The sequence below is a fragment of the Mycothermus thermophilus genome (genome assembly GCF_041956435.1).
Source record: "Mycothermus thermophilus strain CBS 625.91 unplaced genomic scaffold VTJ04scaffold_5, whole genome shotgun sequence".
Classification (NCBI taxonomy): domain Eukaryota; kingdom Fungi; phylum Ascomycota; class Sordariomycetes; order Sordariales; family Chaetomiaceae; genus Mycothermus; species Mycothermus thermophilus.
The window spans coordinates 1,818,026-1,839,770 of record NW_027191431.1 but is presented as its reverse complement, the minus strand read 5'-3'; the positions used below and the strand labels follow the sequence as shown (position 1 = coordinate 1,839,770).

The following is a 21,745-nucleotide window of genomic DNA, read 5'->3' as shown; positions in this document are numbered from 1 at the left end:
TAAAGTTGTGGCATTGACCAAACACCAAAATGGGGTGACGCACCTCTATGAAAGAAAGCTGAATTGAGTGCTTGCCGTTGAATCCGCCCAGGAGCCCTTGAATGGACAAGAGAAGGGAGGTAGCAACCTGACGTTTGCTCTCTGGCACTGGGGGAGACTCGGAGAACAGTTAGTAGATCTCACGATGATCCAGCTCGTTGACAGACGTTGAATCGGCGTTGGGAGAGCGATCAGACCGACAAGAATGGTTGTAATTTTCATTGCTCGAACACGTCGAGCTCAAAAAGTCAAGGATGGTCATCACCCCAGCGCAGGGAGAGGGGTATGGGGGTTCAGGGCTGACTTGCCTTTGCACCTTCTGAACTAGTGTATATATGACAGGATATGGCCGGCTTGGGCCTGAGTCTGGCTTAGTCAGCCAGCCTCAGTTCTCAGCCTCCATCTCTGGCGGCCCAGATGGCCCACCTGGCGCCACCCCTCTCTGTGTATATATTCAGGGCTTCCGGGCCCTCTGGGACTCAGATAGTTTCTCAGAAGAATTCAATCGCTTCCTTCACTTCATTCTGCATATGCCATCGTTCAGGTCTGGGCTCTGACTATGTCACAGTATAAGAGGTTAGAGGCCTGGAGGGAAAGGGTCCCAATGGGTAGCAACGATCATCATGGTTTATATGTTCAAGAAAAGGTCCAAAAATATGCGGCCGCTCAGAAGTACTCCAAGGTTGGTTTCTCATGTGCATGGTTTGTAGCAACCAGGCTCGAATGCTTAATTGTGTTCTCATCATGTGCCGTGTTGAAAGGGGAAAGAGATAGAAGCCTCACCTTGTTGCGCTCCGAGATAAGCAAAGACATTTGAGAATGATTCGGCTTGTGCCTGAGGATAAACAACGGTCAGCAGAGTTCCATCACAATCAGGATTGAAGAGGCGATTTTGGGAAAGGTTGAGGCGCATCGTCAGACAAGATTTGTTGTGATCATCTACCTGGATCCGGAATACCGAAAACCAGGCTCATTTCGAACATGTGACAATTTTGGGTCATCATGCTGGCACCGGGTTTTGGGAGGCAGTTGAGAACCGGAGTAGTTACGGTGATGTATGCCGCTGCCTGTACGCTTGGTGGCCGTCGAGGATGAAGTTTCTGAGAAGTATGTAAACAGCCAGCAGATGTGATTGAGACCATCATGCGTTGACCATGTTTTGGGGTTCTGGACGCCTCAGAAGCAACTCATAGATACGCCATTACTGTAGTCGAGTACACAGTTCAAAACAACCGCCAATCATTCATTATGCATCCAGACGGGCATAAAGGGGGACAGAAAGGCTTTCTGTGAGCAATGAGAAGAGCATCCACCTCTTCGCCATTCTCTGGACTTGTTGTGACCTGAGCCCGTAAGAGTGATCAGGGTAGGCAGGGTTGGTCAAGGCGGCCCTGGGAAGAGGAAGAGGTTGATGATCAGCCACTGTTTATGGTCATTGCTGAGTGCAAAATGTGAGAGTAATGATGGCGGTCAGAGTATTCGTCGTTGTTAGGATAAAGCCCGATCCATCACAGAAAGTATGCCGGTTGTTACACCAAGCAGCTGAGATACCCCGAGGGGCTTTTGCTCGAGATTAAGTCCCTGAGTGCCGCGGTAGGGTTGAGCCGCAGCCCTCGAGGGACTTGGGAGAGCAGTGTGGCCGGTCTCACTCGCACAGGCCCAAGGGCCTGCGGTACGTGGACAAAACAGCCGTTCTCAGTGTTTCCAAGGGATGAATCCTCGGTGACGTTTTCTCATCATGAGAAAGAGAAGGAAGAGCAAAGGGCAGAAAATGGAAGAAAAAGGCAGGAGACTTGCCTCGTTGTTTGGTGTTCTCAACTCATATCGAGGTTGGTGTGAGGAATGCTCCTAAGAGACTGAGTCGGGAGCAAACTCCAAGGACCACCAAGACAGCCGAATGTCAAACCAAAACCGCCGAAGAGGAGTTGGTGAGGGACGAGAAATAAAGACTTGTCTGTTGTAAAATCGTGCTGAAAACAACCAGTGAAACCAATCCTTTTGGATGGAGACAAGTTCCTGGAGCGATGTCAATCAGTGACTGTGCCAACCGTGATCTGCGGCAAAATGTTCTCGTTGTGGCAGATCAGATGAAGCTTCATTGTTGCCGTCATCGTCCTTGATGAGGAACCGAGGGTTCAAACAGGAAAACTCACGGGTTTTGAGTCATCATGAGTGTAGGGGAAGAGGAAGAAAATGAAACGGAACTTGCCTGTCGCAAATGACGCTGACAATGGCCAGTGAAGTCAGTTTGTCCTGGTCCGGGGAGAGGTCTCCGAAGAGCTGGTCATGGAGGGTCCATCAGCGGCTGTAACAACGGTGACTTGACGAAGGATGGTCCCTTGGGCGCCCGGATCAGAGAAATCGTATGTTGTTGTTTCATTACCCTCGATGAGAAAGTGTAGGTTCAAACGAGGATTCCCCAATAGTAATGCGTCATCATGACTTGGGAGGAAGAAGAAAAGGAAGAAGGAAACTTGCCTGTGATTGCCTCGTCCGAGACCGGGACTTGGAGACATTATACTGACCTCACCATCTTCAGGTTCATTCCTCTCCAGGAGATTTTGAGCTCGAAGAGAAGGACCAACAGGAAGATAGGAGGGAGAGATAGCAACCCGAAGCCGGTCAGCCAAGAAACTCCGTCATGGCTGACCGACTCCGGAAGCGGATTGGGGAGGATGATGAGGAGAAACGAAAGAAGAGGTGGATGGAGAGGAGGGACTCAGTGATGAAAACGAAGACAACTGAAGGAAAACAGATGAATGTAAAGGGAGAGGAGGATCGTTTCCCATGTGGTGATCATCGGAGCATCACGGGTCAGATGCCCGATGGTTGTGGCGTTGAAGGAGGAAGAAAAGAGGAGGAAGAACGCGGGACGAAGCACGAGGGGAAGAAGAGGAAGAGGATTTGGGTTTGGTGGGCGCCAAAAAGAGAAGAAAACAACAAGCCAGCCTCGGCGGAGGCGGGTCCTGGCGAAAAGCACAACACGGACCGGGGCGTAAGATAATGGCGGCGAATAACGCGCTCCGATTTTGAAATTTCTTCAGGGCGAAGGTTTCCACCAGCTTCCGGGAACCCAAAGAACCGCAGAACCAGAAAGGAGATTAAGAAAAACAGTGGCGTGGGGTTTGCCCTGAAGGGACGCGGGTCTAGCGGCCGAATCGGGCGGTGCTCAGTATCCGGGGCGATGGTCAGGACGAGGGATAACAATCCGCGAGACGAGGGACAGCGACCCTTGAACCAGGCGCAGGTTATGGCGAGAATGGGAAGCAGATTGAGCAGCTGGTGCAAGGCATCGTTGACAGAGGGGGACGTAGGAGATGGATACAGGCCAAGCGAGGCTTGGCCTGCTTGCGGGACATCATCACACGAGAAAGGGGGTGAAGGCCCCAAGACTGGGAGCAGCAACTTTAGGAACGTCGTGGACGTGCCTGTGGACATGGTTCGGATCCTCAAAGCGCATGGGATGGACTACATTCTCCTCTCATGTGAACTGTTATCATGGCTTGGCCACAGAAGGCATGGGAGCACGCAGAAGATCATTGGCATGCTCAGCAGAAAGGGCAGCAGTGTCTTCAATCTGGTTGGAACTCAGATGCATCTTGTGGACTTAAGATGGAGTGACGTTGGTGATTTTCGGCATCTTCCCTGAGGCCAAATTGGGAGGACTTTTCTGCGCAAGCCGGCTCCTATTTCAAAGAATAGGGTCGAAAATCAGAAGCAAGCAGCTTCGTGGTTGGTATGGCGTTGCCATTTTTCGGCAAGTTCCGAGAAGGCAATTGCTGGCGAGGAGGGTATAAACGCTGGATCATGGAGGTTGCAGTGGTTACTAAGAGAAATAAAATAGACAAGCTCAGGCATGCACTCACTTTAGGGCCCCAGGTTTGATACTCATACTCTCTCACACATTTCGAGCATGTGCTTCAGGTTGGCTGCTTGAACCCCAAAGCCCCCCGAGGGATAATGGTAGTACCAACCGTGAGTTTATTGAATTCTGGGGAAAGGACATCATGGTGTATTTTCTGGGGTTTGGAGTACGAGAAGCACCTGAACAAAGATCTTCATGTGAGAGCCAGAATTGTTGAATACGTAAACCACCATGGTTCAAGTGAAAGAAATTGCCCAAACACTGGCATTGTGGCATGGCGCTCATCGAGTCTTTCCATGTAAGTGAGGTTGGGCCCTGGCATGGATGGTCAGTTGCCCTTCAAGGAAACAGTCGCACACAGTGCCAAGCCCGGCATGCTGGGGCCAGCACAACGTCGTCATGTCACTCACTACCGCGCCTCGGCCTGATCATCCCTCGGTTTCACACACCACCATGGCGATCCTCACTTCAAACTCATTCTTCTTTCAACAAGCCTGAAATCCGACCTCATTCCAACCACAGAAATTATCACACATCACGTCATTCACACGACCATTCCGGCGTCTGATCACGCTTCGCCATGGACATCCTCGAGATCATCAACGGGCTGGTGAACTCATCCCGCCAGTTCGTCGACAACGTCGTCCCGCCGAAAACCCGTCAAGACATCTCCATTCGCGCCCGAACCATCGCCTCTGAGCGTCCATTCCTCGTGGTGAGTTGACTTGTCCTTCATTGATCCAAGTCCTGGACCAGGATATAAACAACCCCCTGATCCCAACGCCTCAGTCCTAGCTAACGGAACAATTGCAGACTTTCATTACCTTCCAAGTCCTCTTCACGGCCTTCCCGCTTTTCCTCCTTCTCACCACCTTCCTTGTCTCCTTAGCCGTCTTCGGCTTTGCAGCACTGGTCGCTCTGGCATTTACTTGCATGATGGTGTCTGTCACCATTTTCTTCACCACCGTCTTTTTCATCTTCCCAGCCTTCATCATGTCTTCGATCACTGCAGCGTTCACCTGGGCAGCGGGTGCGGTCAGCTACTTTGCCTTGAAATGGGCATGGGAGATTGCCATCTCGAGTCAGAGTGGTGCTCATGGAGGAGAGAACTGGGCAAAGGAGGAGGCGGCGTGGTATCAAGCTCTGAACGGAGGGGCTATTCAACTTCAGGGACCCGAAGAGATCGGGGAGGCTTTGACTCGCGACGTTGACGAGATCCCTCTGTTTTCTGGTGCTCCACAGGAGGGATATCAGGGATATCAGGAGGCCATTGGTGATTCTACCATCAAGGGCTAGGGCAAGGTCTGACTGAGGATGAGGGAGGCGAAAGGGACTATCCGAGGCATTGCACTGCATGGTTTGTGAACCGGGCGGAGTTGGAGAGTCATCATCTTCTAGGTCAAGTGGTAGACTAGGGCATCTGGGTGCATTTCACCACAAATTTGTCTTCACAAAAGCATAGTTAGGGACACAAAACCCCATCCCATTGAAAAAGAGGCATTCTGAAATCTGCAAGCTATTATTGTTTCTCCGATCATATGCAGCATTGTTTATGCATAACCATAACCCTTTTGTTTACCTTCAATCCCCTCTGCTACTCCCTTTGCAGGTTGCCTTGAGCGGTTGTGGAACACATCGCGGCGTAAGTTGATGAATGTTGCCATAAGCCGCGGGCCATGCAATGCCAAGTCACCACAGACAAGGCGTTTTGCACATTCGATGGCATTGCCCAGTTTGGCGGGTGTGTTACATACGACGACCGCCCTGTATGCTATCGCTGCGATGCTTTGCCCTCGGAAGGTTTCTTTCGGCTTTGGCCTTGTGAAATACAATGCATGGCCCTCTCCATTCAGAACAATGCTCCTCCTCCTACACACATTCCTTTGCATGCCGATGACCAGCGGCTTTCCCTGGAGTGGCACCATGGCCACGCCTCTCCTCTCTGGACTGCAAGATGTCCAGGGCTTCATCACGAGCATTTCCACCCCAGAGTTTCATCATGAGGTGCGCACACGAATACAGAATCACGCAGCACAACGTCCATACCTGGCGGTAGGTTTTCCAGGTGACCATCTTCTCAGACCTTCTCTCAGCTTGGGACCCCTCTGGCACATCCCTCAACCTGCAGGGAGCAAGCACCGCAACTAATAACCCACCATCGCCGTGCAGGCATTCCTCGCCATCCAAGCCCTCTTCCTCATCTTTCCCCTCAGCATAGCCTCGACCGCCCTCGCTTACACCTTCTTATACGCCTCTTCGCACTTCTGCCTGGCTGTCTGCAGCGCTCTGGTGTCGACCACCGTTCGGTTCATCCTCCCTGCATTTCTAGCCTCCACCCTAGCAGCGACGTTCGCTTGGGCGGTTTTATCCGGGATCTACGTGGTCGCAAGATGGATTTTGAGCGTATCTGGTTCAATCCAGGTTGGTATTAATAATGGTCAAGGTCGGGAAGAAGACGAGGTCAAAACGGGGGATGGGGACAACGGGTCTCAGGTGGTTAGAGCGAGAGAGGAGGACGACGGGACGGAGCTGAGAGGATTATTACATGATCCCTTGGATAGCACCTCTGGGAGACCTGGAGGTGAAGAAGAGGATGACGAGCTGGCTGAAGCCAGTGTCATCGAAGAGCAGCCTCCCAGGCGGGCCCTTCCCTACCACGGTGACCATCGGCGTCGTGGTGGCCATCACACCCGCAAGCGGAGAAGGGAATATCGCTCCCAGAGTGGTTGCATCATTCAATGAAGCATCCGGTAGCAGGCAGAAGACAGGTTAATTGAAGTGAAGCGCGGAGCTTTAATTGAAGAACTTGGTTCTGAAATGAAGTAGAGGCTGTACGGAGTAGATTCTTCTGAGGCGGGGGTTTTTAGTGCTGAGGTCGTTGGCACGTCCCGGACAGCGCCGCAGGCCAAGGACAGAGGTCTAGAGGGCGCAGCCTTTGGAAAGACAAGAGGAAAAGAGGAAAAGAGAAAAAGAGAAAAAGAGAAAAAAGGTATGATGGGTAAAATAGGGCTTCTGTGGGTGTTGATTGCTGTGTTGTGAGGGGATCGCGCTGTGGGTGAAAGCCGTGCTTCGCGTCACCCTGCCTAGGGCTAACCAGAGGGACTGAGTTAGGGCAATGTTTAGTATATACAATGTTGCCAACAGAGAGTAAAGCATCTGTTTATTCTTACTTGAGGTCGCCCCATGTGTATCAGCATCATGTCACCACACCACATCGGCCATACCATACTCTCCCATTGCTCTCATATCTTACAAACCACAACCAAGCCCTGAACATAGACACCGCTCTCAGGTTGAATCATCAAGATATACAGTATGTCTAACAATAACACAAAGAAGAGAAAGACAATCCATCCATTGTTGCCCATATCTCTCGCAAAAGCAGCGCCTCCTTCTGCCCCTTTACCCTCCATTCGCACCCCCCCGAATGATGACTATGACTATGATGACAGACAGACAAGGAAACGTGTAGTAGTAAAGAATCGTCCCTCTTCTCTCTTGTGCCCCAGTTCCCCCCAATCCCAGCCAGTCATACCGCATTCCAAAGCAAGCACCATTATCTTACAATCCTCCGCTCTGCCCCAACCCATTACGTCATCCATCCATCCATCGTAGTCCAGAACCATAGGTAAAACATGAGCTCACCACCCCCTTCTAACAGGTCCCCTCTTCCTGGGAACTCTGACCCCCCGCGCTGCCTTGCCCACCGACTTGGCCGAAGGCATCGGTTGGCCCGACGGCAACGCGTTCGACCCTCTTTAGGCATCGATCTCGCCGTCAGCAATCGCAAGCCTCTGCTTAGTCGTCTTGGCCTTCTTGCTGCCGCCCGTCTTCTTGCGCTTGCCTGCACGGCCGTCCGCCTCACCGTTGGGCGTGCCTCCATCCATTCCTTTGCCATCATCAAAGTGACCCTCTCCTGTTTCAAATCAGTTGGCTGTTTGGGAAAAGATTTGCAAAGAATAACGACTCACCCTCGTGGTACATATCATCCAGGCTAATCTCCTTCTCCGCCCGCTTCCTCTTGCCCTTCTTCTTCTGGAGCTTCTCCAGCTCGCCGCTCTCTAGCAGCTCCTTCTCCCTCTTCTCGATGAGCTCCGCTTGCTCATCGTCCGCAAGCCACATGGCAATATCCCTGTTGCGGTTCTCGGGAAGCCTGCGGCCGGAGAAGTCGACACCACCGCTGGACGCGCCGCCCGTGATAACCACGCGCTGCACCTCTTCCTTCTGCATGGCGCGCTTGCGAATACGCTCTTCGATGGTGCCGCGCGTGATGAGCCGATAGACGGTAACCTGCTTGGTCTGTCCGAGACGGTGCGCGCGGTCCATGGCCTGCGAGTCGATGGTCGGGTTCCAATCGGAGTCGTAGAAGATGACCGTGTCGGCAGTGGTGAGGTTGATACCAAGACCACCTGCGCGCGTAGACAGCAAGAAGATGAAAATCTCGGGCCGGGTCTGGAAATCGGCGACCGTGTCGCGACGGTCCTCCAACTTGGTCGAACCATCCAGGCGGCAGTATTTGTAATTCCGGTAGGTCAGGTACTCCTCCATGAGATCGATCATGCGAGTCATCTGGAAGTAGAGCAGCACACGATGCCCACCCTCCTTGAGCTGACGGAGGAGCTCGTCCAGCTTGGCGAGTTTGCCTGAGTCCGTGACGAACCGCTGCATCGAGGGGACGGTAATGTTGGTGAAGCGTTGCTTCTCCTTGTCCGGGGCCGGCAGCAGCGGGCGCGGCGGATACAGGTGCACAGGCACGTTCTGCGTAACAAATGCCTTGGCCTCCGTCGGTGTGGGACCAAACAACGCCTTGCGCATGGGGGCGTTGAAAAGGACGTTCTCGCGTTCGATGACGGCGCCGCGGCTGCTGCAGATCACGTCGATCGGGGGCGCTGTGGCGCGGTACCGAGCGGCCTGCTCGAGCCTCGACAGGCCCATGTCGTCCCAGCTAGAACGGGCCACGTTCATGAGGTTGCGCAGCACGCCCTCTTCGGCAATCTCGGCCAATGCGAAGCGGTCCTCACGCTCGCGGATCTGGAACAATGCATGGGCGGGGGTCCAGTGCTCGTCCTCTCCGGGCTCGCAGTAGACGATCTTCATGGGGCGCAGACGGTCCTTCTTGGAAGCGAGCTCGACCGCGCGGGCAAACACATCGTGATGGCTTGCGCGGTACACTTCCTGCGGGCTGACGTCGGCGAAGCGGAGCCACGAGAACTGCTCGGCGTCTTCGGTGCTGTCGCGCAGGTTGTGCGGTGCCCAGATGTTCATCATGTGATCGAGGTACTTGCTGCGGAAGCCAGCGGCCGGGTTGTCGGGACCGGGTTTGTGAAGACGGCCCCCGTCGCGCCAGACAAGACGCGGCAACTCGTACTCGATCAGGCTGCGGGTTGAGTAGCCAACGGTCACATTGGTGCCCTCGCGCACGAACGAGGCCGTCTCGGCAAAGTAGCCGCACGACAGCGGGGACGAGGTGTCTGCGCGCTCGAACAGGTCCGGGTGGTTGCAGACCTTGCGGAACTGCATGACGAGGTTCATGAGGCTGGCCGAATCCTCGCTATCGCCGACGGTCGCCTTCTCGATGAGATCCATGATGCTTATCTGGTTGCGCAGGCTCTGGTACATGGCGCGCTGGCGGTACGTGAGCTCGCAGAAGACGTCGAGCTCGATCTTGTCGCCGAGCTCCTTTTGGACATGCTTCTTGACACGCCGCAGCATGAAAGGCTTGAGAATCATGTGCAGGCGCTTGAGCTGATCCTCGTTGAGCTTAGTGTTGCTCGTAGCATGGGACTCGATGTCCTTGGAGAACCACTCGCTGAACTCGTCGTGCGAGTCGAACAGGGACGGCATGATGAAGTGCAGCAAGGCCCACAGTTCCTGCATGTTGTTCTGGATGGGCGTACCGGTCAGCAGCAGGCGGTTGCGGCAGTGGAAGCCCAGGAGGCACTTCCAGCGCGAGCTCTGCGAGCTCTTGATGGCCTGGGCCTCGTCGAGGATCATGTACTGCCACTTCATCTTTTGGAAGTAAGCCACATCCGACACGACAAGCTGGTACGAGGTAACCATGACGTGGAAGGGCGCATCCTTCTTGTAGGTGGTATGCTTGCGATCCCAGAACTTGCGCAGCACCTTGCGGTCGGCTGCGGTACCCCAATACGGCAGAACCTTGAACTCGGGCACGAACTTGGTGATTTCCTGCTGCCAGTTGTGCAGGGTCGACGCGGGAGCGACGACCAAGAAAGGACCCCAGATGTCGTAGCGCTCGGCCAGGTAGGCCATGACGGAGATCGACTGAACTGTCTTGCCGAGACCCATTTCGTCGGCGAGGATACCGTTGATGCCCTGCTCGTACAGGTTGACCAGCCAATTGAGACCCTTGAGCTGGTATTCCTTGAGCTGGCAGTTGAGGAGCTTCGGCTGCTCGATCTCGACGTCGCCCAGGCCCGTGGGGTTCTGGAAGTTCATCTCGCCATCCTCGTCGAGCTTGGCCTCGTCCTTGTTGAACTCGCGGGCCTTCTTTTGGGCTTCGGCGATGGCGTTCTGGGCGTTGGCCATGGCGGCGGCGCGGAGGGCCGTCTCGTCCTCGTTGTCGAAGTCGAGCTGGTTGAAGTCGGTCACCTTCTCGCCGATGGGGCCCGTCGGCTCGGGGATGTCGAGGTTCAGATCCGGGATCTTGTCCTTGTCGGTCGACGGTTCGTCCGGGTGATCGGTGCTGCGTTCCACCTCGCTCGTCTTGATCTTCTTGCCGATGAAGTGAGAGTACAGCTCCGTCTGCGAGATGAGGAAGTTGAGCTTGCGCTTCTGCCGGGCGGCTTCGCGGTCCGCTTCCTCCCTCCTCGCGTTCTCCAGCTCGAGCTTCTCTGCGGCCTTGCGGAGGTCGCGCTCTTCGCGCTCGTTGCGCTTCCAGAAGCCCATCATGTCGCGCATGACGCGCTTGGCCCGAGCCTGCAGGTCCTTGGTGCCCTTGTTGGTGCGGAGCTGCCACCTCTTGGCTTCCTTGGACGCCAGGATGGCCGTCTTCTTGAGGTTGGAGGCCTTGGTCGCGTACGACTCGCTGGCGAGGCGGTACACTTTGCTGACGTCCTTGCGAGATAGGTCACGCCAGATCTGGTCGTAGATCTGGTTGAAGCCCTTGGACTGGAACTTGGTCTCGAGAGGGTCCTTGGGCTCCGGGGGCGGGGCGACGGCCTTCTCCTTGGCCTCCTTGGCTTCCTTGGGCTCCTTGTTCTCCTTGTCGGTATCGTCCTTGGCCTGCTGCTTGTTCTTGAACTTGATCCGGACCTTAGCCGTCTCCTCAAGTTTGGGAAGCTCCTCGCCGGCGTCGAGCGCGGCCTGGGCAGCCTCGGCCGTCTCCTTTTCTGCCTGCTTCTGCTCCTTGGATTTCTTGAGCCTGCCTCCGGCGCGGCCCTTGCCCTTGCCCTTGCCGGGTTCCATATTGTCGGCCGAGAAGGTGGACATGGTACCGCCCTCCAGATTCGGCTCGAGCGACGGAATGTTGCGGGCCGGGCCCTTGATACCCTTCTGGAGTATGTACTTGGTTTGCTGCACCTTCTTCTCGGCGCGTTCGGCCTCGCGCATGTACTTCTGGCGTTCGGCTTCGTCCTGGGCAGCCTGAGCCCGGGCGAGCGCGGCAGCCTTGAGGTCAAGGGTGGTGGCCATGGACTTTTCGCGCCTACGCTTCCGCTGCATGTCCTTCTTGCGTTCCTTCTCGGCGAACAGCTCCTGCTCGCGAACCTCCTGAAGAGCGTCTTCGTAGTTGGCTTCGAAATACCGAGCCTTTCCGAGATCGCCGAGTTGCTGCAGCTTTTCGGATTCGATATGAGCAAAGTCGGCCCTCCGGGTGCGGTGCTGGGCGATGTCTCGCTGGTTCATCTCGCGGCGCCGACGCTGAGCGCGTTCCTGCCAGGCTTGGAGCTCATCCTCGAAATCGGTCTCGTCGACGTCCTCGAAGTCGAGCTGGTCCATAAGCTCCCGAATCTTCTTCTCCTTATCGGCAGGGAAGGTTTTCTGCTTCGGGATACCGTTGGCGAGCCTCTTGGTCGGGATCTTGATGGGCGCGGACACATCGGCTTTTTGCGGGGCCGGCCGCCGAGGACCTTTGGGCGTCGACTCAGCGCTCCTGATATCCAAGATTCGGGGAGCCTTGATTTTCGTGGTGATGCCACGGGCCGGCTTCTTCTCGCCATCGGCTGTCTTGTCCGTCTTGTCCGCCTTCTCCGACCTCTCAACCTTGATGTGGATCCTCTCCGACTTGGCTGGTGTCGAGTCGGCGACGGGGGATGTCGGCCGGGGTTTGGGGGCCGGCGGGTCGGCGCTCGACGACAAGATGTTGGAAAAGGACATGACTCCTGCGGCACGACTCGGTGTCTGGGGCTTTGTCAGCGCGGCAGCCTTTTCGACAGATATGTTGGTCGGACTTACGCTCGTGCTGGCAGAGGGAGCTGGCGACTCGGTCCGGGTCAGCGAGGGCAGGGTCGACGAGCCCTGGCCGTTGGTGGTGGCGCTAGGCATGGTGAGGTTCCGGAGGCTGGGCGACGTGCTCGCCGCAGGCCTTGGAGGCGGGCTAATCGAGCCGTGGACCGAGTGGTGATGGCCGTGCGACACCGGACTCCGGGGTCGATACGACGCGTTGGAGGATGATGATGCGTAGGCTCCGTTGTTGGTTGTGGTGCTGGTGTTGTTGTAGTAGTCGGTCGAGGATGGATGCGTGTAATTGTAAGGGTCGCGAGCCTGATGCGACGCGGGAAGAAAACGTGATCAGGTTAGCGAGCCTGTCGACCGAGCCGAACCAAGATTCCACGCAGGGAGATATTTGGGGGTTGATGTTGATGAGAAGTTGATGAAATGGTTGTGATGGGAATGGATTGGGGTGATTGGGTTTCGAGTTGGGTCGGTTGTGGAAGGGAAATGAATGTGGGATGGGGGACTGAGGTCAAAGGGGGAAAAAAGAAGGGCTACCCAAGGCCCCTGGGCTCGTTGTCGTGGTTGGTGGAGAGGCACGGTTTGGTGGTGTGCCGTGGATGCGTGCAGCAAGGGATGACAGAAAAAAACGAGGATGAAGGGTTGGATGACATCAAAGTTGGGGGAACCTCGATGGTTTCGGGGTTGCATGACAAGGAAATTGCAAAGAAACGGGCTGTCAAAAAAGATGAGATTTGCCTGTGCTTACCTGTGGCTTTGGCGGAGATGTCTGCGCGCCAGTCCGCCACGGTGAAGCGGCCCCCGTGTCTGAGCCCCTTCGCGTCTTGTCTCGACTGCTGCTATCAGTGGTTGGGTCGTAGAAACTGCTGTTCGACACGACCGACTTTTCGCGGATCGCTTCACGGTCGCGCAATTCAGCAGGGAAATACACCGTGGGCGCGTGCAACGGCGATCGGCTCGTTTGTGGGTGTTGCTGCAGCCCTGTCGAACTCGTTGTCGTCGTTGGCGGCGTTGGCGTCGCGGAAGACGCGAGGCTTGGCGGAGCTTGCAACGGCGGCGGCAGCGAGACAGACGGTGACGCCGCGTACGGACTGTTGAGGATCGATCGCGATGGCGGAGCGGATTGATGGTGGCGGTAGTCGTGAGGAGGTTGCGTTGGCGATCTCAGGCTGAAAGGTGGTCGAGGCGGCGGCGCAGTCGCAGGCGTCGACGAGCTGACGGGATTGAGAATGTCGCGCAACCCCCCGCGTGGGCCTCGATCCTCGCTGGCGCCGACCCGGGCGTTGCCAGCGTTGCTGCTGTTGCTGCTGCCGTCCTCATCAAAATGAGGAGGCCGCTGCAGCACCGTCGAATACCGGTCCATGACAACGGCAGCTTCACCACGTGGTTACTCTAATTCTACACTTTGAGGTCCGGCCCATCGAGTGCCCGGCGGCACGGGTCACGTCGGGAGGCACGGCACTTTAGAGGATCGCCGTCACTGTCTTCTCTTCGTCTGGTTCCAACCGCAAAGACTGGTCACGGTGGTATGGTGGATGGTTTGCGAGCTGGTGGACAGATGGAGAGATGGACACAGAGCGAAGACAGGAGAAAATATCCCGGCGTCGATGGCTAGGTTTGGTTACGTGATGATGGAAGACGAGGAGGTGACGGTGGTGATGGTCAAAAGTGGTGGAGATGGCGTTCTGACCCCTTTCCCCGAGACAATCACCAGAGACAGAAGACAATCATGGAAAGGAGAAGCTCGGACCCCTTGGCAAAGACAAGCCGCAGACAGCGGCGGCACGGCCGGCGATGTCGCTGGGGACGTAGGAGTGGTGGGTGTGTCGCGGATCTCGGGTGTCGGCGATGCGGTCCTTGGGGTTGGGTGTGGTGTAGGTGCGATGGAGATGGAGAAGCGAGAGACGGGAGGACCGGCGATGAATTGGGGGGGAAAGGATTTTTGGTGGTTGGCAATCCCCGGGAACCGGGCGTGGGTTGCCAGGCTGCATCGCTGCACTCGGGGTTTGGCCACATCTGCGTCGCTGCGTTGGTGTGCCGCGCAGTCTCTTCCCCAGAAAATGCCCCCTTTGCTGGAGCTCCTCCCGACTTCGAGAGATCCACAACCAAGTTGGTGCCACCCCCGGCACCTTCCCAGCACGCGGACACCCCGGTTCTGTTAGCGTCTTCGTCTTTGCGATCCATTTCGATCATTTTGTCATCGTGAAAACACAGCAACAATACAAGCTGATGAAACTAAAAGGATGCCTTGAGTCGAGTCTAGATTGTTGTTTTCCATTTTATGAGACTTTTTTTTTACTGTTACTTGATGCCATGGCAATCTGCTCAGCGAAGATCAGGTTTGCTCAAATGCCAAGAAGAGCACCTTCCTAACATCCTAGATCCACCCCTGCCTTGGGCCCAGGAACGACCCCATTTCAGCCCGGGAGCCAATTACCCGCTGGGGCTGCAGGCGCGCCCGCCAGGTTCGGCTGTCGTTCAAGGGTTCCATTTTTCGAACAATGTGCTGAATCGATGCACCATCCAAACGGAAGCACAGCAGCAGACAAGAATCGAGATCGAGGGCCGGGCTGTTTCTCGCGCGTTTCAACCAACCAACAAGACATCGGATGACAGCAGCCAGACAGCTCAGTATTGGAGATCGAGGAGGCATATTATACTTATATAGGCACCAGGGCATCACTGTGCTTCCAACTTTTGTGGCCTGATGGGTAGCAATCCACCCACTCGAACCTAGCGGAAGGCAAATGATGATGGAGACGAGGATGCCGAGCGCCAACAACCGGCTCCGAACTTGGAACAGCCTCGAACCTCACACATTGTGTGCGTCCATCTCTTCGCTTCCGTCGCTGCCGGATCCACCCACACTCTCGAACAGTTTCGGAATTTCAGCTCCATGAGCGTCGACTCGACTCAATGGTCAAGGGCTCAACAAGAATATCGACAAAGGAACAGAAATGGCACACCCCACAAATTCAACATGATAAACGGAGCTGCTTTGTATTGTGCGAGCAACCCGAGACACGGAATCGTGAAGACGCAGATGCAGATGTTGCCAACGATGCTCGCAACAGATCAATCCGCGGCGTTTGATGGAGGCCGAGAGATCTGCAGAACGGATGAGATCTGCGGAAAATGACAACGCTATTCTGCCGCAATCCATGCAACACGACAGTCTCGTCGCCATCCCCGTCCTCATCACCGCCATGGCCTCAACACAACACTTGAACGCAACTTGTTTGTCATTCATTGGCACCATTGCCATTGCCCAGTCTTTTCTAGGTTACTACTGTGCCAGACAAACCAACAAATATGTCTAATGCTGTCCTTCCGCGAGGTGCATCACGCGAGAAAGGTCCCAATCTATTATATCCCATTCATCCTGTCAAGAGCACACCTGAAAACTCGCGGAGCAAATTGCCACCAGGCCACCCGAATCTCTCGATCCAGCACCGATTTTGGTATCTTGAACCGCTTGCAGCCCCCTCCCAACCCTCCTGTGCATGCGCCGCCTTCCGCTGGCTTGAGCGTAATGCGGGAGCATTTGTCGTCATGCTGCTTCGCGCCCGGGTGCCCTGGACACGGACGGAAGATGCGTTGTCGTCAGGCCGCTGGGCCCGATTCCAACTTCGCCTGGGATTGACTCTGCCTGCACGCATCTTTTGGTATGGATCAACCACCACCTCAGACAGCACCGGCAGAAATCATCTTCTTGCGCAGGTAGTTCTTGTACTCGGTGATGGTGCCGTCCCACGGCCTGATGGTCCGGTTCTCGCACACCAAGATCTGCTTGGCGATCTTGTCGAGGAGGCTGTTCACAAAGTTAGTTTTCGTGTTTCAGAGAGTATGTGAGGGGTGAAACCTACCGGAAGTCGTGGGAGACGACAATGACACCACCGCTAAAGGCATTGATAGCCTCGGCCAAACTGTCGATGGTCGGGATATCCAAACCGTTGGTAGGCTCGTCGAGCAACAACATGTTGGGGCCCTCGATAGCCAGGAGCGCAAAGACGATACGGCTCCTCTGGCCATCCGACAGCGTGCCAATCAACGAGGTCTGGGCATCGCCCGACAGACCGTAGCGACCAAGCTGTTGACGCCAGTACTGGACATCCTGCGACTTGTCCTTGTACTTCTCGCGCACAAAGTCGAGCGCTGACTTGGTCAGATCGAGCTGCTCAGCCGAGTGCTGAGAGTAGAGGCCGAGCTTGAGGTGGGTGTGCCGTGTAATCGTGCCGGACGTGGGCGTTAGCTTGCCCGTCATCAGGCGCAACAAAGTCGACTTGCCCACACCGTTCGGCCCGACGAGAGCCGTGCGTGAGTCCATGTCGAAGCCGAGATCGAGGTTGCGATACAGGTCGTCCTTGGGATCGCCTGAGTACGAGAAGGTGACATTGTCGAACGACAGAACCGGCGGCGGCAGCTTCTCGACATCGGCGAAACGGAACGAAAACACCCGGTCCGGAATGACAGGCTGGATGAAACCCTCCGCCTCCATCTTGTCCAAGATCTTTTGCCGCGACTTGGCTTGCCTGACCAGGTTTGCGTAGGTACCAGCGCTGGCAATGAACTTCTTGATGTGAGCAATCTCTTCCTGCTGTTTGTGATAGGCCTTCATTTGGTTGGTCTCCTGTTCGGCACGGGTCTTGACGTAGCTGTCGTAGTTGCCGCCATAGTACATGAGCTTCTTCTGCCTCATGTCGATCATGGCCGTGCACACACCGTTGAGGAAGTCCTGGGAGTGAGAGACGAGCACGAGGGTGCGCTCCCACTTCTTGAGGTACTCCTCCAACCACACGCAGGCCTCGAGATCCAAATGGGCCGTGGGGTCGTCGAGCAGCAGCAGCGACGGCTTGACGAACAGGGCCTTGGCCAGGGCGACACGCATCCTCCAACCACCAGACATGTCCTTGGTCTTCTTGTGGATGGTCGTCTTGTTGAAACCCAGACCCGTCAGGATGAGCGAGGCACGGGTGGCGAATGTCGAGGGATCCATCTTCTCCATGTGCTGTGGTGTTTTTTAGCATACGTGTTGCAGCGGATCTGGGACGTCGTCAAACTTACGTCATACAGGTCCATCAGAACCGGCGACTCGGGGCCCTCCTCTTCGAGCAGCTTCTCGGCCATCTTCTCGAGACGCTCCATCTCGAGCTCGGCCTCCTTGAGAACCCACTCGAGGGCACCCAGCTCGGTGGGAGGGGCACCTTCGTTGAGGAGATAGATGTCTATATGGTCGGGAATCGGGTACTCGCGGGCGGCGATGGCCTTGAGGAGGGTACTCTTGCCGCAGCCGTTCTCGCCCAGCAAACCGTACCGCTTGCCCATGGTCAGCTCGAGGGTCGAGTCGGTGATCAGAACACGTCCGTGGAACACCAAGCTAGCGCTGGTGATCTTGACGTCCTTGCTGGCGTATGTCGAAGCCAGGACGCCGGTGGTGACACGGTCCGAAAGGCCATGGCGGTCCATCTGTTCGGTCAGGCGCTTGACCTCGTCCATCTTCTCAGGAGCGGTAGCGGGGCCATCCGAGTCATCGCCGTTGACGGACGCCGCGGCGCTGGTGGTCTTCGAATTGGCCTTGGACCGCGAAGCAACCGTCTTCTTGCCCTCAGCGGCAGCGGCGGCGCGCTTGGCGAGGCGCTTCTCCTTCGATGCAGAGGGCGGCATGTTGATTAGATATCGATCGAAAAGAATGTCTAGTGTATAAAGAAGGCGACACGTCCTCGAAATCGATGGATTGCCAGTTGGAATTAAACCCAAGAATGAGCCTCGTCGAGGTCGATTCAGGCCGTGGAAGACGGAGGTGAAAGGTTGATGCTGTGGCTTGTGGTTGGATTAGCAGGGCACGACTTGAAGGTGGGGGAGTTGGGCTTGGTGGGGCGAGATTCTGAAAATTTCTGATAACCGATAAGAGTGGCGGCCTGAGCAGTCTAAGGCACCAACACGTTTCCTTGCCATGAACCCCGAAATCCCCTGGGTTAGTGGCAAGAATCGAGACGATGACAAACAAAATCAAACAAATACTACCCATTGTCTACATCTTGTCACATTTTTCGTTCTTTATCCATGATTCCTTTCGTGCTTTGTTTGTTGTTCTCGCGAGTCTTTACGTCATCATCAACGGTTGTAGTCACGTGATATCTTGGCGGCATGGGTGCGGATGGCTTGGTGGCCAAACTTCCAGGTTCTTGTTGCAGAGGTGCTCGGTTGTGGCACAGACTGACGGTTGCAAGGCTCACTGCTGGTGCTCTCCTGTCCTCGTCGATTCACTGTGATCATGCTGTCTGGCAATTGGGAAAGACTTACTGAGTACAGAAAAATATTGGAAGCTTCCTTGGGAAATTGGATTTCAAGTTCGCCATATGGGAATTCCAGGTTGATTTGTTTCCATTTCTCCCCCCTCCCCCCCAACTGTAAAAACCCGAGCTCTAAATTTTATGCTGCCCGTTGAGCTAAACTACGAAAAGGATCCCTGAGCTCGCCGTTTGCATTGGATCCCGAATGCCAATGCGATCCGTGCATCTCCCTATTCTTGGCCATTTGGCAACACAAATGCTGCGCTGAATGCTATTCTGCTCGATGCCGGTCTGCGGCACGTCCAGCAACGCCGAGATATTATCTCTCTCCATACGAGACAGACGTTGCAGCGGCGTCACATCCAAATCCGCCATATCCAAACCACCAACATGGAATGTCTCAATTGTCGCAGCCAGCCCACGGGTGTTACACAGTGTTTTCTGCTACGACAGAGGGTGATAACACCAGTCGGCATCTTTGTCGATGTCATCTCCTATCCCGGACAGGCAGATGGCGCGGATCCCGTGTTACGAGCATGCGGAAGGCACATGGAGTTCACGGCCAGATCGGAACCAAGACCCACCGCAAATGCGAGCCGACAAGTGATCGGTCCTGGTAGCGCTGACGGACCAACTGGTTTGTGTTTCGAATCGTGGAACCGCGCATGTGGTGGCGGAGGAGCACTCCGGAGGTAAGTGATCGCCGGTCGTTGTCCTCGAGGAAACGGATAGCGGATTGACGCCTTCTGCTCAACAGCAATTGACAAAATTGAAGGAATGAGAATGTCCCGGGGAGCGGGAACTCTGCGGCTCCTTTTCTCTGGGTCTCGGACACGCGAGCGGCATTTGCCACGGGCCAACTCAGGAGGATGGTTGGAATGGATGGATGCGATCCGTCATCCGCAGCACACCCCAGACAGGGGGCCGTTACACGGGTGCCTAAAAACGACCGGGACGGCCACCCTCAAACTCATTCCCACGACCCAAGCGCCTACACCCCCAGCGTAGAGTACCCGGCGTCTCACCTTGGGGAGTTCGTTTGGGGGCTTTTTCATCCGTTGCAAAATCCAGCACCTCTGCCCGGGTTGTCCGGTTTGAATTGGTTTTGACAACCAACTCCCCTCGGCGCTCCACGGTCGCCAGCAATCGATTCCGGGTCTGGCACGCAGCTAGAAATGTGCACCATTCCTCTCTGTTGACACCACCACTGCATGGTCTTGGGGTCCCATTCCGCCCGCAGAAGGCATTGGGTGCTCGTCTCCCGACCAACTGCTTGGGAGCCGGAACCCATCGAGGCAGTTTGGCCATTTACCCTACGCACGGCTGTCCAAACCGCTCTCCTCTCCCACCAGGCGCACAGGTAGCTTCGGGGACTCGACATGCTGGGCACCAGACGAAAAAGAAGAGTCTCCCCAACTCTCCCAGCACCATCATAACCCGCGCGCCGCTCGGACGAATCCCCCTCGATGTGGGGGAACAACAAGGCGCGACTACAGCCGTCCCGGCCACCGCCTCCTTTCGATCCCGTCGTCGAAGCGTGGCTCGAATCTCTGCCTCTCCCGGCTGTGAAGCCCTCGCGAAGGGAGCTTCGCCAGTGGAAGCTTACCGACTACCACGGCCTCGGTCGGAGCGTCTTTATCACTTGCATCATCCTCCGAGTCATCTCGCTCGTCATCGCCCTGACCGTCACGGGCCTCACTGCCTCCGTGGTGGCTCACCGACCACCTTTCCTCGAAGCTCACGAGCGTCTCGTGTCATGCCTCGTCGTGGTTTGTGTCGTCCTTCTATCTTGGGAACGGCAATCGTGCTGACCATTTTTTTCTTGCGACAGTGCCCAATTGTGGCACTTTGGGATATCATCGAGTTTACCGTCGCCTATGTTGTTCGGGATGGCGGGTTACCGCCCAGTTTCCATGTGGTGGTCGACAGCCTCCTCTTCCTCGGCGTGGCTACAGCCATGGGCACCGTACTTGTCGATGTCATCTGCGGCGTGACCGACTTTGGAGCCGCCTTCACCTCGGTTGGCGAGGAGATTGCCTGCGTGTGCTTTCTTGTGGTGCTCATGTACGTCTCGACGGCAATGCTCCTCCGGGAAGCTACTTGATATTTGGCTTGCGACTGACACGTTCACACAGGGTACTCCACTCTTTCCTGTTATTCTTTTTCATATGCAACTTCGTCGAGGGCAAACGGCGACATCGCCGGCCCCTGGTGCGGTACCGAGCTGCGGTGCCTCGCTACGCACACGCTGCACGCTACTATTCAGCAAGGTCCCCTGGAGAGGCCGTTCCACCGCCGGCCGCACATTATGGGTTCAAACAAGGCCAGGTCACAACACCGGTGGAAATGAATCAGCTCGGCATGGCTCAACAACGTCAGCCTGGCTTAGGGGCTCTCTCACTTCCACTGCCGTCGCCAGTTGCCCACGACACAGCGACAGCCAACTCCGTTGTCGCAGATCCCGGTGCCAGCGAGAGGGCTGCATTCGCCCAGGCCATGTCCGGGCTGTGGGACATGGGCGAGTACCAATCCTACCAAAACGAGTCACGGCGCGGGGAGGGCGAGGAGGAACTCGGGTTTGACAGCGAGCCTGTGACCGCGGAGCAGCCCCCACCATTGCCACCATCACCGCCTCTTCCAGCAAAGGTGCGCTATATGTGAGGGGGTGGTTGGTGGTGGGGATGCATGGTCGGCCCAACAGCTGTCTGAGCAACTGTGCCTCGGTTGGGTTTTTCCTCTGGGAACACAGGAGGCTTGGTGCCACGATTGATCCTCGTTGGCGGAGCTGAATTGGGTTCATTGCCGCATTAAGCGGTAGCTGGCAGCCGGCAGCCATGGAAGTTTTGTTGATAAGACCGGAGTCGTCTACTTTCCCTGTACCTTTTACTCTGATATAGGATACCCCCGAATGGTGATTTGAATTTCTTTCCTGGGCAAGTGAACGGGGCCAAAGTTCCTTGCTGTGTCATTGTTCCGACTGCCATCGGCGCTTAGTTTAGCTTTGGTGGAGTGAGGTAAAGCAAAGGCCCAAGAGTGGCAACTGTCCAGCAAGAGTTTGTTGGAGAGAGATGTTGATTGCCGTCTGTCAAGCTGCATGCGAAATGCTGTGGATCCACCATTGGCGAATAAGCTG

At 55.8% G+C, this 21,745-nt stretch overlaps 8 protein-coding genes across 8 annotated transcripts; 4 read left to right on the top strand and 4 right to left on the bottom strand.

The window, feature by feature from the left end:
- Nucleotides 1-4,484: 4,484 nt before the first annotated feature.
- On the top strand, nt 4,485-5,200 carry VTJ04DRAFT_7717 (uncharacterized protein; the record flags this gene model as incomplete). Its single annotated transcript, XM_069366075.1, has 2 exons — nt 4,485-4,619; nt 4,718-5,200. 2 exons carry the CDS (start codon nt 4,485-4,487, stop codon nt 5,198-5,200), a joined length of 618 nt encoding a protein of 205 aa, XP_069217046.1.
- A 2,019-nt stretch (nt 5,201-7,219) lies between these two features.
- Nucleotides 7,220-7,519, top strand: VTJ04DRAFT_7716 (uncharacterized protein; the record flags this gene model as incomplete). Its single annotated transcript, XM_069366074.1, has 1 exon — nt 7,220-7,519. The coding sequence occupies one exon, from the start codon at nt 7,220-7,222 to the stop codon at nt 7,517-7,519; it is 300 nt and encodes a 99-aa protein (XP_069217045.1).
- A 143-nt stretch (nt 7,520-7,662) lies between these two features.
- Nucleotides 7,663-13,682, bottom strand: VTJ04DRAFT_7715 (uncharacterized protein; the record flags this gene model as incomplete). The annotated part of the gene is made up of 4 exons (XM_069366073.1): nt 7,663-7,820; nt 7,876-12,265; nt 12,320-12,628; nt 13,068-13,682. The coding sequence occupies 4 exons, from the start codon at nt 13,680-13,682 to the stop codon at nt 7,663-7,665; spliced, it is 5,472 nt and encodes a 1,823-aa protein (XP_069217044.1).
- A 100-nt stretch (nt 13,683-13,782) lies between these two features.
- On the bottom strand, nt 13,783-14,310 carry VTJ04DRAFT_7714 (uncharacterized protein; the record flags this gene model as incomplete). Its single annotated transcript, XM_069366072.1, has 2 exons — nt 13,783-14,004; nt 14,095-14,310. 2 exons carry the CDS (start codon nt 14,308-14,310, stop codon nt 13,783-13,785), a joined length of 438 nt encoding a protein of 145 aa, XP_069217043.1.
- Nucleotides 14,311-15,638: 1,328 nt separating this feature from the next.
- VTJ04DRAFT_7713 (uncharacterized protein) lies at nt 15,639-15,962 on the top strand (the record flags this gene model as incomplete). Its single annotated transcript, XM_069366071.1, has 1 exon — nt 15,639-15,962. The coding sequence occupies one exon, from the start codon at nt 15,639-15,641 to the stop codon at nt 15,960-15,962; it is 324 nt and encodes a 107-aa protein (XP_069217042.1).
- Nucleotides 15,963-16,003: 41 nt separating this feature from the next.
- Nucleotides 16,004-17,983, bottom strand: VTJ04DRAFT_7712 (uncharacterized protein; the record flags this gene model as incomplete). The annotated part of the gene is made up of 3 exons (XM_069366070.1): nt 16,004-16,130; nt 16,186-17,327; nt 17,384-17,983. 3 exons carry the CDS (start codon nt 17,981-17,983, stop codon nt 16,004-16,006), a joined length of 1,869 nt encoding a protein of 622 aa, XP_069217041.1.
- A 1,680-nt stretch (nt 17,984-19,663) lies between these two features.
- VTJ04DRAFT_7711 (uncharacterized protein) lies at nt 19,664-19,993 on the bottom strand (the record flags this gene model as incomplete). Its single annotated transcript, XM_069366069.1, has 1 exon — nt 19,664-19,993. One exon carries the CDS (start codon nt 19,991-19,993, stop codon nt 19,664-19,666), a length of 330 nt encoding a protein of 109 aa, XP_069217040.1.
- Nucleotides 19,994-20,078: 85 nt separating this feature from the next.
- On the top strand, nt 20,079-21,273 carry VTJ04DRAFT_7710 (uncharacterized protein; the record flags this gene model as incomplete). Its single annotated transcript, XM_069366068.1, has 3 exons — nt 20,079-20,381; nt 20,444-20,676; nt 20,748-21,273. The coding sequence occupies 3 exons, from the start codon at nt 20,079-20,081 to the stop codon at nt 21,271-21,273; spliced, it is 1,062 nt and encodes a 353-aa protein (XP_069217039.1).
- Nucleotides 21,274-21,745: the final 472 nt, after the last annotated feature.